This window comes from Eurosta solidaginis, chromosome 4 (genome assembly GCF_040869045.1).
Source record: "Eurosta solidaginis isolate ZX-2024a chromosome 4, ASM4086904v1, whole genome shotgun sequence".
NCBI lineage: Eukaryota > Metazoa > Arthropoda > Insecta > Diptera > Tephritidae > Eurosta > Eurosta solidaginis.
In genome coordinates, this window is record NC_090322.1 from 13238356 (window position 1) to 13256038 (window position 17683).

Below are 17683 nucleotides of genomic sequence, written 5' to 3' on the forward strand. Positions count from 1 at the left end.
GCCATCTGCTGCTAATTAGTCACAGCACGAATCACAGATTCATTGACTCATGTGATTGAGATTATAATTAAACGTGATTGTGAACGAAGTGCAGATGCTGTCACAGTCGGTCAGTCACGGCTATTCCTCAGAAGCAGTCACAGCGTTCAGCTGTGATCATGTAGTACCTGTGACAAAATCACAGGTACACGGATATTTGCCAACTCTAGTAGTCATATGATAAACCGATTTAATACGATTTTTAAAGTAAAAAGTGAATTAATCTATTTTATGAAACGAATAAAAATAAAAGGAAGAAAATAAACTCTGTGTGGGCCTCCAAAAAGAAGAGAAATCAAAAATTGAGCGCCACTGGTAAACCGTATTGATCTAAGGCACCATAAAACTCGTAAGTTAATTGATATCAAAGAAATATTCACATATTTTAATATATTATCCACATATTATTTGGGGGCAACAAATTCACTGCTGATATTCATTGTAATTACATCAGAAGCTCTGCAACACAATCCAAATGGCTATGGCTGTCGCATCGAATTGCACTACAAGGCAACGCCTGCCACAAGTGGAATTCCCTGAGGTTGCTTACTTCATGGAGAAGTTAATGTATAAAATTCATGATTTTTTTGATGATCAAACACTTATTGATGTAACATTCAAGGTGTCCAATCCAGAAGATCTGTAAGTTACAGATGAATTTTGAACGAGTATATCTATTACCCAATTTTTTCTCTTTATACAATTCTACAGAATTCCTGCACACCGATTAGTATTGTCGGCATCAAGTACATATTTTATGGATCTATTCAACAGCGAGAAAGGTGTTACACCTGTAGTAGAAATAAGTGATATTGATAGTGACACTTTTGAACGCCTCATTGCCTATTGCTATACTGGCAAGGCTCTAATAACTGTGGAGAATGTAGATAAATTGTTGAAAGCTGCCATATATTTGAAATTGGATGAAGCTGTTTCTCAATGCGTCGATTTCATAATGGAAAACATAACCGTATACACACTACGGCGTGTTTATGACTTGGAGCGGGAAACCGAATGTTCTTTACTACAAAATAAAATCGCTGAATATGAAAAGAAACATTTTATGGAAGTAAGTAAACTGAAAAGACCAAAGAGGGGAAAAATTACTTTGAAACCCTGAGGAAAGTTTTTTTTTTGGTGCTGTTTGTATGGAAAAAACACTACCGTCGATTCCCGCGGCAACGATTTGTTTGAGCCACCTAACTTTCAGGTCGGCTCATTCTGCTTAGCGGTTTTCCAAACAGTGTTTGGTGGTAACAATGCCATTCATTGAATGAAATAGGTAATTTATAGCGGGAGGTGATATCCCTATGTCAAAGGATCCAAGGGGTTGACAAGCGCTATACAAAGCTTTATATATTATATTCCCGAGAGGAATCCTGTTACTGGCATAGACAATTTTATCAGGTGAAGCTGTGGCGAACTCATGTACTTCATGGAAGTAGAGGAAGGGACGGGATGACCTAGTTCAATATGGTCATGTTATGTAAATCGTTCCCGGTGGGCTCCAGAGCTTAACCGCTGTGGAACAATATTCTATAAAATCGTGCAATTACTGGCATATGCTGATGCCTTTTATATCATCGGCTCAACACCCGCGCCGTAAGTTCTGATATCTGCTACTTTGGACTAAGTAGGCAATTGAAAAGTGAAGTCCTCTCGGCAAAGGAAAATCATGCTCTACAAGTCACTTATCGTACACGTCCTGCTATATGGTGCAGGAGCATGCACATTGACAGCATCAGGTGGAGAGGCTTTGGGAGTATTTGAGAGAAAAGTTCTTGGAAAGATGTATGGACCTCGATGGCGATATGGTAATGGCGAGTACCGAAGAAGATTAAGCGACAATTAAGTAAGATGGTCGGCTGGTACTTAGTGCTGATTTTTGCTGGAATGTATCTTTCTAAGGACAAATAACAGATAACACCGCCCAAAACCTTCGCGGATGTCTATATCACTACAACAACAACGGGCATATCCATATGTTTGGAGGAGCCAGCACCGTTTTGCCCTATATGATGCGGAACAGGCAAGTTCTGCTGGCAGTCTGACCCCTCTCTTCAGTTAATTTTAGCAGCCCTATTCCCTTACACAGAATTTCGATTAATTTCAAAGTAATTAAGATAATTGCGTTGGGCGTTGGGAAGACAAGCACACGATGAGGAAAGGGGTGCTAGAGCGATTCCAATCCAGCTAACCTAATTCCCAGTCGCTCACTATTTTACAATTACAATGAATTATTTTCCAATGAACTTAAACTAAGTTCTTCCAATCTGTTTCTTTCAGGTATGCCAGAGCATTGAGTTTTTGGATTTTGAATATGAAAAGTTATATAAAATTGTCGAAAGTAATAATTTGAATGTAAGCTGTGAGGAAGACGTATTTGGCGCAGTAAAACGTTGGTATCAACATGATACTTTGACACGTCAACAACATATACCCAATTTAATCAATTGTCTACGACTTACCCAATTCGATATTGATTTCATATTGACACATATTCAATCCTTGCCTGGTTGTGAGTTATTAGCATATAAGGCACTGTCATGGATCGGATTGCCTGCAACACGTCAAAAACTAACAATAAGCTATACGAAACCACGGAAAGGTCTAAGTGAAAATTGGGATGATATACAATTGCTGGCAGTAGTATCCACGGTAAGAAATTTTCTATTTTTGGAGCAGAACTTCCCACGGCTTACGGCCCTTGCCGAATGCAGGTCGAATCTTTGCGCTGTTTCGCCTTAGTTATCCACCTCCAAAATATATTTGGAGTTAACAATGCCATCAACGGAAACACGAAACTGGTATTGGGAAGTCAAACGTATCATATCCATAAATCATTTGTTTAGGAAAGTAATTTTTAGTACATGCCCATTCATCAATAAACTGCATTAAGAGTAAGAAGTCATTAAATTTCCACTGAGGCCCAAAGGGCGTGCAGAATTTATAATGGGGAGTGCTCATTATCTTTCAATATTGCTTAGCCTAGCTTGCACTTTTTACTTATATGTCATTAATCTTTTGATTTATATTTTATAATATCATTAAATAGACAAGTCAGGACAATTCCAGGGGCCCAGGTAACGTTTTTCAATATAATAAAACTGCTGATGAATGGCATAAATATGCTGATATAAATATTGATACCGTATGCTTTGGGGTGATACTCTACGACCAGTCTTTAGTTTTTGTTGGCGGTTTTAAAAACAAAAAACCTGTAAATTTTACGAACTGGTGGAACGTGCGCGTTAAAGCATGGGATCGTGGCCCTTCAATGTTGCAACCACGTTACGATCTAAGTGTTATAGTGCTAGATGAGAAAATATATGCTATAGGTGGCGCAAGATCAGATGATCACTTCTTACAATCAGCAGAAATGTAAGTAAGACATTAAGAATTGCATAGTTCAAAAGTTAATTTATTAAGTTTGTGTAATTTTTCTCACTTAAATTCAACTGTCTTCATATTATAGGTATGCAATACCAGGACAATGGAAATCTATCGCCGATATGAATACAGCACGCTGTAGAGCTGGTGTAGTGTCTTTAAATGGGAAAATTTACGTTATGGGTGGATACAATGGCGTCGACCTAAATTCTGTTGAATGTTTCGATCCCACAACTGCTTGCTGGACTGCATGTGCCAATATGAATGATGCTCATGATGCTCCCGGTGTAAGTGCAGAAATGTTATTGAAAGTAGTTTTTCTTATATATTATATGATCATAAAATTTAAGGCTGCTGTACATAAAGATGAAATATATGTTTTGGGTGGCTGGTGTGAGAACTTCAATACGTCGGTTGAGCGTTACAATCCCAAAGCAAATATATGGACTAAGGTTTGTTTAAAGCACATTTTTTAACATCTTAATTTTCAGAAAATGAAACAGAAATTTCTTTTGTTGCTCTTAGATTTGCTCTTTACCATATGGGCGCTGGGGCACAGGCTGCGTTTCTATACGTAATCAGCTATGGGCTGTAGGAGGATATGATAATGATGAAAAGAATGGCGTAACTGTTTACGACAAGGAATACAATGAATGGTTTGAAAAGAAGCCATTACCAATTTCAGGTGTGCATTCGTGTTATATTGCAACAGCAACAAATTTACTACAAAATGAATAAAAGGTTGGCAGAAGATGTAAATTACACATCAATAAAATAATAATTGAGGTATATACAATCAAGTATATATACGAGTACTTACAACAAGATTCGACTAGCATTCAAAGCAACTATCGCATATAACTTTTTCCCAGAAAAGAATTTGAAGATAGTATTATATATAATAAGAAATTTTAATCCAGACAAAGGTAAAAAACAGATTAACAAACATTCATATTGAATCAGCCACTTTGACTTTGGAAAAGTGAATGTTGGTTTTCTAATTGTTTCGGTTTATATAAATCCCAAAATTAAGATCAACTTATAAGTATTTATACAAAAAACCATTAAGTAACTCCTAAACTCCAAGAAAAATTATGTTTAGATGCTACATGTTATATTATAGTATTTTTTTTACTAAACTTTGCAATGCGTTCCACTTTAATATAAATATAGGCTTAAATGTTAAATTTGTACAATCATTATAGTTTATTTGAAAGTTTTGTAGCAAAGGTAAGTATGTTAATCGATTTTTACAGATACAGATCAGATCTTCATTTAATTTTTACTTTCAGATAGATAGATAATTTATTGAGGATTGCGCTGCGACCATTGGTCTATTATGCCCTCAGCACCTCATCCAAGCCGACTTCCTTGATAAACCCCAGCAGGTATCTTATAACTTTAAACGAGCAATTCTTGTATATTTGTATGTTTGCATAGCCGAACGATCTCGGGAACGGCCCAACCGATTTAAATGAAATTTGGCACAGAGATAATGTATCACCTATCACCAGCTATCATCCCGTGTCAAAATCCTGAGCCAGATAAATCCAGATAGAAGTCTGGTTCAATTTGTGAGCCAGATAATTAGTTAATTACTTCTTTTTAGTTTGGCAACTCTGCCTTTAATAAACCTACCTTTTCGAAAATAGATGTCTCTGCTTAGCCTTTCGCCGTATGAGTTAAATAAAAACAGCGGCGACATCTGCCTATCACATTTCACGTGTGCGAAAATTTCACGACATCTGCTTCTCAAGTCTCTCAATGTCCAGAGCATTCCCGTGAGAATTGAGCGTGAGCCGGAGCTGTAAAACTCACTAAAAGACGGCATAAAGCTGGAGACATTGGTGCTTTATCGGTAACCGTATCGGTAACCTTATAACAGCTGATTCGACCAATCTTATGAGAATCAATGCAATCGATTATTGGTGCCGCTAAGGTCGTAACCGTATCGTAGCCAACCAATTAGGTTTTGGTTTACCGTCGTAACGATAAACAGCTGATTACGTTAGGGATACGGATACAGCGATACGACATACGGCACCAATGACTCCGGCTTAAAGACTTTCTACCAAGGTGTTGCCACTCAGAATGTTTCACAAGGTTGCCACCTATTCGAAAAAAAAATTGCATGATATATGCCGATATGGGTATCAAACGAAAGGTATTTCACTCCGCATTACAATAGGGATATTTTTATTAGGGTTGCCACCTATTCGAAATTAAATAAAATTGCATGAGATATGCCAATATGGTTTCAAACAAAAGGTATTCACTCCGCATTACAATAGGGAAATTTTTGAGTAGGGTTGCCATTTAGGGTTGGGGTAGTTAGACGAAATAGTACTCTACTTACTCATATTCTATCAAAGCTTTAAAGGAGAACATTAAAGTTAAAAATCTTCGTAATAAAGCTTACTCATGATTCGTTTTAATTTTCTTAATTTCACACTCGCTAATAAAATTGAAATGTAATATCAAGGCACCGTGGCAAATTCTAGCAAAATATATCTAAATGCATATTTTTGGCAAATATGAAGTGAATAATTGCAATTTCTCACAAATAACTATTAGAAAGATTTCTCACCATAGCATAAAGATATCTCACCATGGTAATTTGCTACCGCTGAACACTAGAGGCATATGTTCAATTTGAAAACGACTTTTAACCATTTAACTACTTACCAACAGATGGCGCTTAGGAAAGTAAGTTGACATTTAATTAAACTAACCGATAGTTGTCATTCGTGATATTTACAAGTTTTTGGAGTGTAATAAAATTGTGAGACTTTCATAGTGTATAACTAAAAAAAAAATTTTGAAATTAATAATTCGGCGCATGAAGATACTCGACCTAAATAACTTAGTTCTCGATTTCACTAATTGTCATAACAATCCCTTATACTATAGGCTGGAATTAACCATTTCAAATTTTTCATTACAGTTCTGTTCCTTGTTTGATATGTTTTTGAAATCTATTTTTAAGGAAATGAAATATTGGTAAGTAAAAATATATAATATATGTACATATAAAAAAAGTAGAGTTTGATAAACGATGACATGTAGAACAAGGTATGTTATGCGGCATACTCGAACATTGCCGAACAAAGCTCGGTCGCCCAGGTACTTATCATATTATGCAGTATATGTGACCCGGTCTATGAAAAGGTGGCTTACTCAAAAAAGAAATTGCGAGAAACAGCTGTAAACAGCTGTTTTTTTTTTTGAGTCATAAGCCACCTTTTCATAGACCGGGTCACATATAACAATTCCCATCGAGCGGATAGCCCTGGCAACTAATGCTCATTAGACATATTAACTTGTTAATTTATTTTAATAATGATAACAAATAATAATAATAATAACAAATAATAATAATAACAAATAATAATAATAATAACAAATTGACAAACATTTTAATATTTATGTACTTTTAACAGTTAAATCTTTACATAAACTCTTAACAAATTAAAACTTATTACTTAATAAGGCTCTTCAGGAGGTCCCATTGCAAACTTAAAATGAGGCTCCTGTGGCGTTTGTCACTTTTTGTTGATTAAACATATTCATTACAACTATTAAAACACTTGGGTTTTATAATATACATGTATGTACATTCTAAAATGCATACCTCGGAAGTTAAGTACAAGTTCCTGCTATAAATTAGTATGCAGTTAGCCCAAGAGCATAAAAATTATAGTGGACACTAGCACAATATAAATTTGGTATTCGTAAATATAATTACGATCTTCCACGCACATACAATGGGCGCAGTGCTTCATTGGGTCCCGGTATATACTCATTCATATTAAGCGTCATTGTACCAAGAAAATTTTTTCCCTTCACTTCACGATTTATACGATAGCTACTACGATATGGCTGTATAGTATTCGCATACGTTTGTAAGCCATAAGGCTGTGCTGCTGCTGTGTGCGACACATCAATCAATGTCTGTGTCCCACCCGATATTGGATGTTGTTGCTGCTTCAGCTGCTGTTGCACAACACTACTATTGATAGGCTTTGGCGTTAATATCGGCGGGGTACGCGCTGCATAATCCAAGGCACCACTATTAATAGCTGCAGTCAATGGCCGATGAAGCGGCTCATTAGCAACAGTTTGTGCTGCTGTCGGCGGCGCAGCGTTTCCATTCAAATACGAAGTTATCGGTACAATCAACGGACGCGTCGGTATAAGTTGGAAATAGTGTATGCCAGCTTCTTGAACTGCCTGTGGTATATATTGCATTAAGACCGGCGTAGGTTGCTGTATATTATTATTAACTAAACCATTTATATTAGGCGATACAGCTGTTAACGGTGATGCATGTGGCATTATGATAGCGCTACTTTGTGTTTGTATTGGCGTAAAATTATTTTCCAACTCGGGGAGTTTATATGAAGGTTTAAAGTTATTTGTATTGATGCTTTGTGCAGCATTGTTGGAACTTTCAGCTGCCATTTGACCATAATTGATGGCATATGCATTAAGCGAGTTCAATTGCGCATCATGTGCACTAGACTTTATCATTAACGAAGCAGATGAGGATGTGCTCCCAATATTTGCAGATTTGTTAAAAGTATCGGGAGCGGAAATGGGAGTGCTGTTTGTTGGTCCAGCGATATAAAGTAGTAAAAGTATTACGCGGATAAAATGTGTGATGTGTAACCACGTTCGTTGTGGATCAGGCTTTGTCGCCTTAACTGCTGTGAGGCTACGTTGCATCTACATGAAAGAGATAGAACGAATTAGTGATTTTAATAATTTTTATGAAAGTAAATTTTAAATATTATAGCCTATTCACATTAAAAAAAAAAAATCAAAAGTCCTCAGCCGATCTTAGGAACTTTTCACAGCAGATTCATGCGATTGCTCGCTATATTCAAAGAATGTATACAATTTAGAAAAAGTGGGACAGTGCCAGGCTGCCAGGCAAAATAGAATTCATTTTGTTGAATATCGGGGTCTGTTGGGCTTAAATCTGGATATATGAATCCCATATATTACTCGGAACAGAAATGTATAAAATCAGGTGGTATCCGTCACTATTTGAAGCGCCTGTCTAATACTTGGTGTATAAATTCTATATATGAGGGAGTTCCGTTGGAAGTGGCAGTGAGTTTTGGACGGAGCAGGAAAGTGTGGGAGGAAAGAGGCAACAGGAGAAGAGTAGATATAGGAAAGTGAAATGGAAGATAAGGAATTAGAGGAAGGTAAAGAGAGTGATGGGAAGGGGAAAAGATAGTTTATAAAATGTAGGCAAACCAATTTTCGAGCAGTACGACGTCTTTCGGGTATTCTAGTATGTATATAAAGTTTCTGGCATCCATAACTGACAGACTAAGATTCTAGCTGATATAACTTGTTACGTTCGGTGAAACTAGTTGTTCAATAAAGGCCTCACAAAGATTGAATGAGATCATAGTGTGGCCAGAATTCGTTTCACGAGCAAATAGAAAAACCAAATTTAGTACCAGAATTAATGTTATAAAATAATTCATTAATCTTGGCCAAACCTAGAGTCGTTCTATTGATCCGCCGCCCATAGTAACTATAGCCTGGAATTGGTGAGCGCAGGACAAGAACACGGACCCCGATCAACCGTTACTTTCTGCATCCTGCACTTCATACATCTGCTGTTATTGACGAGGCTCAATTTGCAAGCCTGTAACGACAGAACGCAGTGTGCTGTTAGAGATATGAGCAACTTTGTTAGTCTATTATCGGAAGATTTTGCAATATATCATACAGATTTTGAAACTCTCCGCTTCAATCCAGTATTCTTCCTATTGTAGCGATAAACACTCACCGAACGTTTTGGTGAGTGTTATCGATGATTATGGGATGGCCCCTTTTTTGGAAATAGATCCGTTACGTTTCCGGTAATAAGCTTCATTAAGGTACTAACGCGACTGTCTCGGGAGGGATTAAATATGACCCCCTTTTTCATTAAGAACAAGGCCTCGCGTGTTAAATATATGTATTCTACATTCATATTTATAGATACGTTTGGCAGTTGGGTTGGGAAAGCTATGAAGCTATAAAGCTTTGTAATGCGCTTAACACCTCTTGAATCCCTTCAATATACACCCTTTTTGCTTGACTGTCGTGTTCTCGCGAGCCTATTTGTACAGCTACCATATATTTATCGACTACCGTCCCCTTAGAATTTATTTCTGGAGCGGCACAATATATATATACCCCTATTGTGAGCTTGGATCCATCGATTTACACGTGTATGTTCTGTCAATTTCGCACCCTTTCGCCAACCCTCCACCGCTATTGTTGCTCCAGGATCTATTTCGGAGTTGAGGCACAGGACCATGAAGTCTACTCGCCTTATATTACAATCTCACATTAGCCCTTTTCTCAAATAACTTTGCCAATTTTCCAAAATCAAGTAGTAGATATAAGATCCAGAATTGGACTAGGCCCAAGCCTAGAGAAGCACAGCCCGAAGTATATAGAAATTAACCCAGATAGTAAATTTTTGTGGGAGCACGATGCGGAAGGCGAGGAAAGCCTTCACGGCATTGTATGCATACAAGAGATTAAGACTTACGCTTGTTAGGGTCTGCTGCTACGGTCTACGGTTACGGTCCACTTGGGAGCGTATTCGCGCGAACACACCTAGTGATGGGGCGAAAGTTGCGATAAAAAGTAACGAAAAACAAGGAAAAAAAATAGACCGGCCATCACTAGCGAAAATTGCCATGAGTTTCCGGCAAAAAGAAAAAGAGGAAAGGTGGAAAATTGCGTGAGCGAAATTTTGGCGACCCTACAATTATACAAACGGGATATATAACATCTAGGGGCATAACTTCAGCAGCAAATGCGTCAAGTTCCGCTGATATACTGCTTTAGTAACCTTATTGCTCACTTCGCACCCCAACGATACTCAACTATACTGCTTTGGTAACCTTATTGCTCATTGCGCATCCCCAACGATACTCAACTAATCACAAAACATCCTCGCCGGCTGTGCGCGTAAGCAGGTGATTGTCCATAAACTAGGAAAGAGTCTATAGCGCAAAGCACCGAAACCGTTCTTTCCGACAAATCTCGTTTCTATGCGTCTATTTTGGGTGGTAATAAACCTTGCACCGGTTGTGTCGCGTGGACACAAGATCCAGTTGAAGTAGGTCGGCGCTCGCAGTCACACCTAGTGAGATAAACCCCTTCCTCTACGTTTACGAAGAACCCTACCATCTGCGGAAAAGCGTCCGACACCACCTCTGCCTCCAGGGCCAGCAGTACGCTGCCGCGTAATACAATCAACGTCAAAGGGCCAAGTCATCCGGCTCGAAAAGGGTAGCACGAAGCTTTATCGCCACCCGGTTCACTCGGTTACCTCGACCCAAAGCGCCAACCACCACCAACGGCGCCTACTATTATCACGGGCACCACCATAACGGCTACAACAATACTAGCCGCATCCTTATCAGCTACGACTATACCGGCTATGACAATGCTAGCGCAACCCTATCAGCTACGACCACAACGGCTACAACAATACTAGCCGCATCCTTATCAGCTACGACTATACCGGCTATAACAATGCTAGCGCGTATCAGCTACGACCGTACGAGCTACAACAATACCAGCTACAATAACAACCACAGGGCAGCGAACATAGGCCTGCGGCCATCCCAATTGCGACAACGAATATCAGCGGTTAAAGCGGTGAGTTCGTTCCAATACTGAACTAAATATACGTATTTGTAGTCTCAACCTTGTTCTTTAATTTTTTTTTTTGACTGCAACAACATATATTATTAATATACAGACATATTCAAATTCAAGGCTATCACCCTAGTATAGAATCTTAACACGTAATACATACATACATGCATATACATACCTAAGTTAAAGAGAGCAAGCTGCATCCACTTGTAGTAAAATTAACTTATTATACCATGCAAAAAAAAAAGAAAAAGTAGACGTAACGTAAAGTTAAGTAGATAGGTTTAATTAACTTAGAAGCAAGAGAAAAAAAAAAACAAAACAATACCAGCACTGACTGGTAAATGCAAAACAGTTTACGTTTTACCTGAACATGTAAAACGATTTCATTAATTTTACTATAATTTTAAAAGTTCACATTTTGCCTGAACAGGTAAAACGATGTCGTTAGTCTTACTATAAATTTAAAAGTTCACGTTTTACCTGAACATGTAAACGATTTCGTTAATTTTTCTATGAATTTAAAGTACACGTTTTACCTGTACATGTAAAACGATTCCGTTAATTTTCCTATAAATTTAAAAGTTATGTTTTACTTGAATATGTGAAACAATTTCTTCGAGGAGTATGATTTACCCCAAATTTAATCTTAATTGCGTTTATAACAAATTTTCTTAGTACATATTACATATTAGTGTCATTATACTATGCGTTATACCGAATTGATATTTTGTTAAACTCAAAAATAAGTTTTACTACAACAACATATCAATTTTGTAAGGGGGCCCCAATTATCGGAATTTGTATCCAAACTGTATAGCCCTAGAATAGGTTTGTGAATGAAACGAAAACAGGCATTTAACCAAATTTTTACTTTGTATGTAATATATCTACCATTCATAAGCACATTTATTTACATTTTTTTTTTCACACCAAGCGCTTATAACCCTTGTCAAGAAAAAAGGGGGTGACATAAATATAGGTATAGCTTTAAATATTTCTTTTATAGCATACATACGTTAGTAAAAATGAAATTTGAATAAACTTGTAAATAATATGGGAATGCTGTCGTCGCCATTTATTTAGAAGGCACGTAGGGTAAACCAGGTAAGGGGCCACCGAAATATAGGTGCGTCGGTGGCCATGGATTTTGAGGGTGGGTATATGCACCGGGCGTCGCAACAACACCCGCGGCGCCCCAAGATATATTCGGCCGTTTTCTTTTTTATTTTAATTTTCAGCTTTTTTTTTGCAATTTTATTTTTCAGCAGTTTTTTTTTTGAATTTTGATTTTAGAGTTAGTAAACGGTCATGCCCGGTTCGGTAATTTTTGTTGCGTTAGATTTTTTTTTTTTGATTTTTGAGTATAAATTTTGAATGTTTTAACGGTCTGTCCGTGACATCCGGTTCGACCGGATGTTGTTTTGGTCCATTTGAGCGTTTTGAATTAGTTCTGCGCTTTTGTCAGTTTTTTTAAAGGCATGATATGACCTTTTTTTCTGATTATGGCGCAGGAACAGTAAGGTTGGCAAGGACCCGCCCCAACCGACAATGACTAGCCAATGTGCACCACCACATCATGCCGACCGCCTTCCTTACTGCTTCCACTGTAAATGCGAAACCATAACACGCTACCTAGATGGGAGAGTATCTGCCTTGCCAGAGAGACCGCTTGGCAGAGAATATGAACCGGTGTTTCATCCTCCAGTTCACAAAAGTGACCGATTTGTGTATCGGGAAGATTTAACTTACTTAGCTGCGTTGTTGTTGTAGCGATAAGAACACTCCCCGAAGGTCTTGGGGAGTGTTATCGATGTTGATGGTCCTTTGCCGGATGCAGATCCGGTACGTTCCGGTACCAAGCCCGACCATCTCGGCAACGATTTGGTATAACCACATGCGACCTTCTAGGCCATACCGCCCTCCTCCCCCTAGATCCATGAGGAGTTCGGGGTCGCCAGAGTCTCGGTTTTTAATCTAACAGGATTCGCCACGGATAGGTGAGGTTGACAACTGGGTTTGGAGAAGCTATATATTGCGCTGGCAACCTGAAAGGGTTTCGCTACACAACCCCTTGAATCTATTTGGTATTTTGTCGCCTCTTAGGACAGGCATACCTACAGCGGGTTTATTCTTACCCCCTAACCCGCTGGGGGTTGTAGAATAAATCTTTCGCCTTTTACTTAGGTGTGTCATAGACTGCAGTATTCCATATAGTACCAGTGAGGGCTCGAGGAACTTGTATGCTTATATTAATGAGTTTGGCTGATACTCTCGTTGCTGGGAGTGTAAACAGTTTGACCAGTGTTGCATACACTGCTTTGTTTCCCATTTACTTATGTTTTCCGTGGTGTGCGACTCCGTGAATCCACCGAAGGGCCCTACTCTACAGACCATAGAATGCTGCTTAAGCACCCTGCATTTGGCTAGATAGTCTGCCTGTGCATTGCATTCGTGTCCCTGATTTTAACCTTCACATGCCCTTTCATGATGTCGATCTTTAGCTCAGAAATATCTTAAAAGCTTAGTGCAGCATGTGTTGCCCCCTTCTCTATTAGAATAGGGAAGGAAGGTATTCCCACCAAGGCTTTGTTTTGTTAAATTGCTTCTAATCACTATGTTATAATCCGAAACACGAGTCTGACGATCACGCCGGTTGGGATTTGGCCCCAGTTTTTTCTTCAAACACTTAAAGGTATACATTTTTTATTTCTTCATATATTTTTGTCTTTAACAATTTATTTGTTTTCACTTTACATTCACACATATCGTTTTTTATTCATATTTCTCTTACAGTTAAATTTTTTCACTTTAGTCCTTTGGGCGAATATTATCCTTCTTTGTGGCAGGATTAGCTCATGTACCGAGCTATTCGTTGCACTGATACGACCCCCTTCTTTTCACTTATAATTTATAATTAATTAATTTTTATTCATACTGTGAAATATATATTCACGTTTAGCATTGAATTTTCACCGCTTAATGCGCTAGATAACGCTCCTGACGACCTTCATAGCTCATTTAGCAGCAAAAGGCTTTTCACGCGCGACTTTTATATGCCAACCATAAATTTTACTGCAAAAGTCGTGTGACTTTGAGCAACTTTAATCTTTTGAGAAAACAAGAAAAGCGTGCAAGTGAATGTGCATATGTGTATATAAACACATTAGACCGTTTAGAAAAAGTTTTTCTCAAATACGCTCTTCATTGAGATGCGTTTGCAAGGCAGTTTCAACAAAAACGTGTTTCTGGTTACCTTTTTATAACTTTCATGAAAATGAAATAGCATATTAAGTTTGCTTCGAAATCAAAAACTGTAAGTTCTTAAAGGAGAAGAGATAGACCCACCAATAAGCATACCGAAATGATCAGGATGGCGAACTGAGTTGATCTAACCATATCTATTTGAATGCAAACTAGTTCTTCAACTCTGATATAACTTGACTTGTAATTGTAATATTTTGGTGTCCGACTTGACATTTGTCGGAACCGATCGAACCACTATATAATCACCCCTATTCTGCATTTCGATTACGTTCCCTTTCTACGCTCCGCTTTAATCGAAGTTGGGTATTCTGCATTATGACGGAATCGTAACGATAAAAGGAAGAGTAAATGATTTTTCGAAATCAGCTGTTTGTACGAAATGTGTGAAAATTGGAACAAAATAAATTAAAGAAAATTTGTAAAAAACACTGAAAAACGTTTATATTTTATTATCCACGCCATTTTGTAAAAAAAAGGAATATAATATATTAGGATAGGATAGGTTAGGTGGTAGCTGCCCTGATAAGGATAGCCCACTTGGACAACACGAAGGTCCGTTGTGATACCACATACACCAAAAATAACGGTGACTTAGATCTAGCTACTTAGAGAATCGTTGGGTAGCAACGATAAAGCTCCGAATGATACCGATCTCAACTTTGGATATATCCTCGGGAGATCCAAGTAAGTCGCGACCAAAGTACTTTCGCCTAGTTCTGGCAAAAGCTGGACAATCAAGCATAAAGTGATTTGGTGATTCCACCTCATCATCCTCCATACAGCTGCAGCAGGATGGAGTTTCCAGTATATTGAGACGTACCGCATGGATACCCATGGGACAGTGCCCCGTCAAAACCCCAATGACCATTGATAGGTGAGCCTTAGTGAACCCAATTATTTCAGCAGACCTCCTGCCATCCACTTTTGGCCAGAAAGATCTTGCTACCCTGCAAGACGTGGTATCCGCCCAACGTTTGCTGAGCTGATTCGAGGCCCAGCTATGGAGGAGCAATCCACAGGTGGCCAGCGGGATCCCGAAATCCCTACAGCCATCTTCATCCGGTTCAGTTGTACCGATGCGGGCTAAGAGATCCGCTTGACAGTTACCTGGGATATCACTATGGCCCGGGACCCAGATAATCTTAATTGTAAAATAATTCGATGCAATCGCAAGCGAGGTCAGGCGCTCCCAGACCACCCTCGATCGCATTGTAGTTGAGCTCAAGGCCTTGATAGCCGCTTGGCTATCAGAGTAGATGTTAAATTCCCTAACCGTGGTAGCACTGGATAGCATTCCATCCACCGCATCCTTAATCGCAGCAATTTCCGATTGGAATACACTGCAGTGATCAGCCAACTTAAACTTGCAGCTTAAATTTAGCTCTTGACAAAAGATCCCCCCACCAACCTTTCCATCCAGCTTTAACCCATCCGTGAACAAGTTAACCGGTCCCATGCCCCAGATAATTCCACTTCCCCAATCCTCTCTCTCTGGAATAACTGGGGTGAAGGTTGTATAGGGAGCAGTTATCGGCATACAGTAGTCCGTTCTGTCCGGGATGAAGTCGAAACTGGTAAGAAGGCTAGAGTGTCCGCGGTCAGAAAGTCTATATCCCATATCACGAAGCCTGACCAACGACCTTGCCGCGGCCGCCTTTCCCGCAATATCTAGTGGGTATATGTTCAGCATGACGTTCAGTGCCAAGGTAGGTGTTGTTCTGAGAGCGCCACTGATACCGATCAGCGCCGTCCGTTGCACTGACACTAACATTTTGGAGGTGCCCGCCGTGTCCAGTGCTTTCCACCAGACCAGCACCCCATATAGCAGAATCGGTTTGACCACCATCTCATAAAGCCAGTGTACTATTCTTGGCGAGAGTCCCCATCTCTTTCCGATAGCTCCTCTGCAGCAGTACAAGGCAATGGCGGCCTTCCTGGCCCGATCTTCCACATTGGGTCTCCAGGACAGTTTCTTGTCCAAAACAATCCCCAAATATTTAACCCTATCAGAAAGTACCAACGGTACCCCTCCAATCGAGGGCGTTCTGAAATCGGGCATCTTATATCTCCTTGTGAAAAGGACCAATTCCGTTTTTCCCGGGTTGACCGCCAACCCACATGACTCAGCCGACCTAGCCACAGTATCCAGGTAGCCCTGCAGAACATCGCGCAGGGTGCCCAGAAATTTGCCTCTGACTAGGACAGCGAGGTCATCTGCATAGGCAACCACCCGACAACCATTGGCTTCCAGCTCCACAAGAAGCTCGTTGACTACCACAACCCAGAGGAGAGGAGATAGGACACCCCCCGTGGCGTGCCCCTGCACACCTTCCTCTTAATTATGGCCCCTCCCCACTCCGCTGCGACAATTCTGCCGCATAGAAGTTTGCTAATAAATTCAACCAGAGCCGCCTCGACTCCTAAACCCACCAGAGCTCTTGCGATTGCCCCCGGTAAGACATTGTTAAAAGCTCCCTCGATGTCTAGAAAGGCACCCAGAGCATACTCTTTGTGTTCTAGGGACCCCTCTATTTGCTTTACAATCGAATGGAGAGCCGTTTCCGTCGATCTGCCCTTGCAGTACGCATGCTGTGAAGCCGACAGTAACCCCCGAGGTATCCTTTCCCGTAGGTACAGGTCAATCAACCGCTCAAACGTCTTAAGAAGAAACGACGAGAGACTGATTGGCCTGAAATACTTAGGTGACACATGAGAGCTTCTGCCGGCCTTCGGAATGAAAATAACCCTAACCGTGTGCCAAGACTTCGGGATATAGTTAAGCCTAAGGCAGTTAGTATATATGATGGCCAACCAGCGGCAGGAAATCCCTAAAGACCTTTGAAGCTGCGCAGGAATGATTCCATCCGGGCCCGGAGACTTATAGGGCTTGAACGACCCTATAGCCCAGGTTATTTGACTTTCCCGTATTGGAATGGCAGGCACTTCTGCATGGCCAACGACCGCCGACCATGCAGGCGAAGATCCCTGCGCAACTGGGGCATCGGGAAAATGATTGTCCAGTAAAAGCCTTAGGGACTCCTCGCTACTCATCGACCAGTCCCCACCATCATCTCTCAGATACCCCATAGGAGCGGGGTTCCTAGAGAGTATTTTTCTAAATCTCGCGGATTCATTGCAGCCTTCTACGTTTTCGCAGAAGCCTCGCCATGCATCTCGCTTGGCTATCCTTATTTCATATTTATAAATCCCCAGACTCACCTTATAGAGCTCCCAGTCCGAGGGTAATTTACTCCTCCTGGCTCTGTTGAAGAGCCGCCGACTGGACGCTCTTAGGTCGTCAAGA

At 39.9% G+C, this 17683-nt stretch overlaps 2 protein-coding genes across 4 annotated transcripts; one reads left to right on the forward strand and one right to left on the reverse strand.

The window, feature by feature from the left end:
• Positions 1-209: 209 nt before the first annotated feature.
• LOC137249081 (kelch-like protein 5) lies at positions 210-4625 on the forward strand. Of its 2 annotated transcripts, none has more exons than XM_067780246.1 (8): positions 210-388; positions 494-681; positions 751-1108; positions 2326-2697; positions 3095-3420; positions 3515-3716; positions 3780-3881; positions 3955-4625. In XM_067780246.1, the coding sequence occupies exons 2-8, from the start codon at positions 515-517 to the stop codon at positions 4165-4167; spliced, it is 1740 nt and encodes a 579-aa protein (XP_067636347.1). In that variant the 5' UTR covers positions 210-388; positions 494-514; the 3' UTR covers positions 4168-4625. The 2 variants fall into 2 exon arrangements, with proteins under 2 accessions (XP_067636347.1, XP_067636348.1); XM_067780247.1 differs by having other exon boundaries at positions 497-681.
• A 2119-nt stretch (positions 4626-6744) lies between these two features.
• Positions 6745-14158, reverse strand: LOC137247641 (uncharacterized). 2 transcript variants are annotated; one of them, XM_067778614.1, is made up of 2 exons: positions 14051-14158; positions 6745-8154 (listed from the first exon to the last, which is right to left on the reverse strand). In XM_067778614.1, the coding sequence occupies exons 1-2, from the start codon at positions 14075-14077 to the stop codon at positions 7171-7173; spliced, it is 1011 nt and encodes a 336-aa protein (XP_067634715.1). In that variant the 5' UTR covers positions 14078-14158; the 3' UTR covers positions 6745-7170. The 2 variants fall into 2 exon arrangements, with proteins under 2 accessions (XP_067634715.1, XP_067634716.1); XM_067778615.1 differs by having other exon boundaries at positions 13907-14114.
• Positions 14159-17683: the final 3525 nt, after the last annotated feature.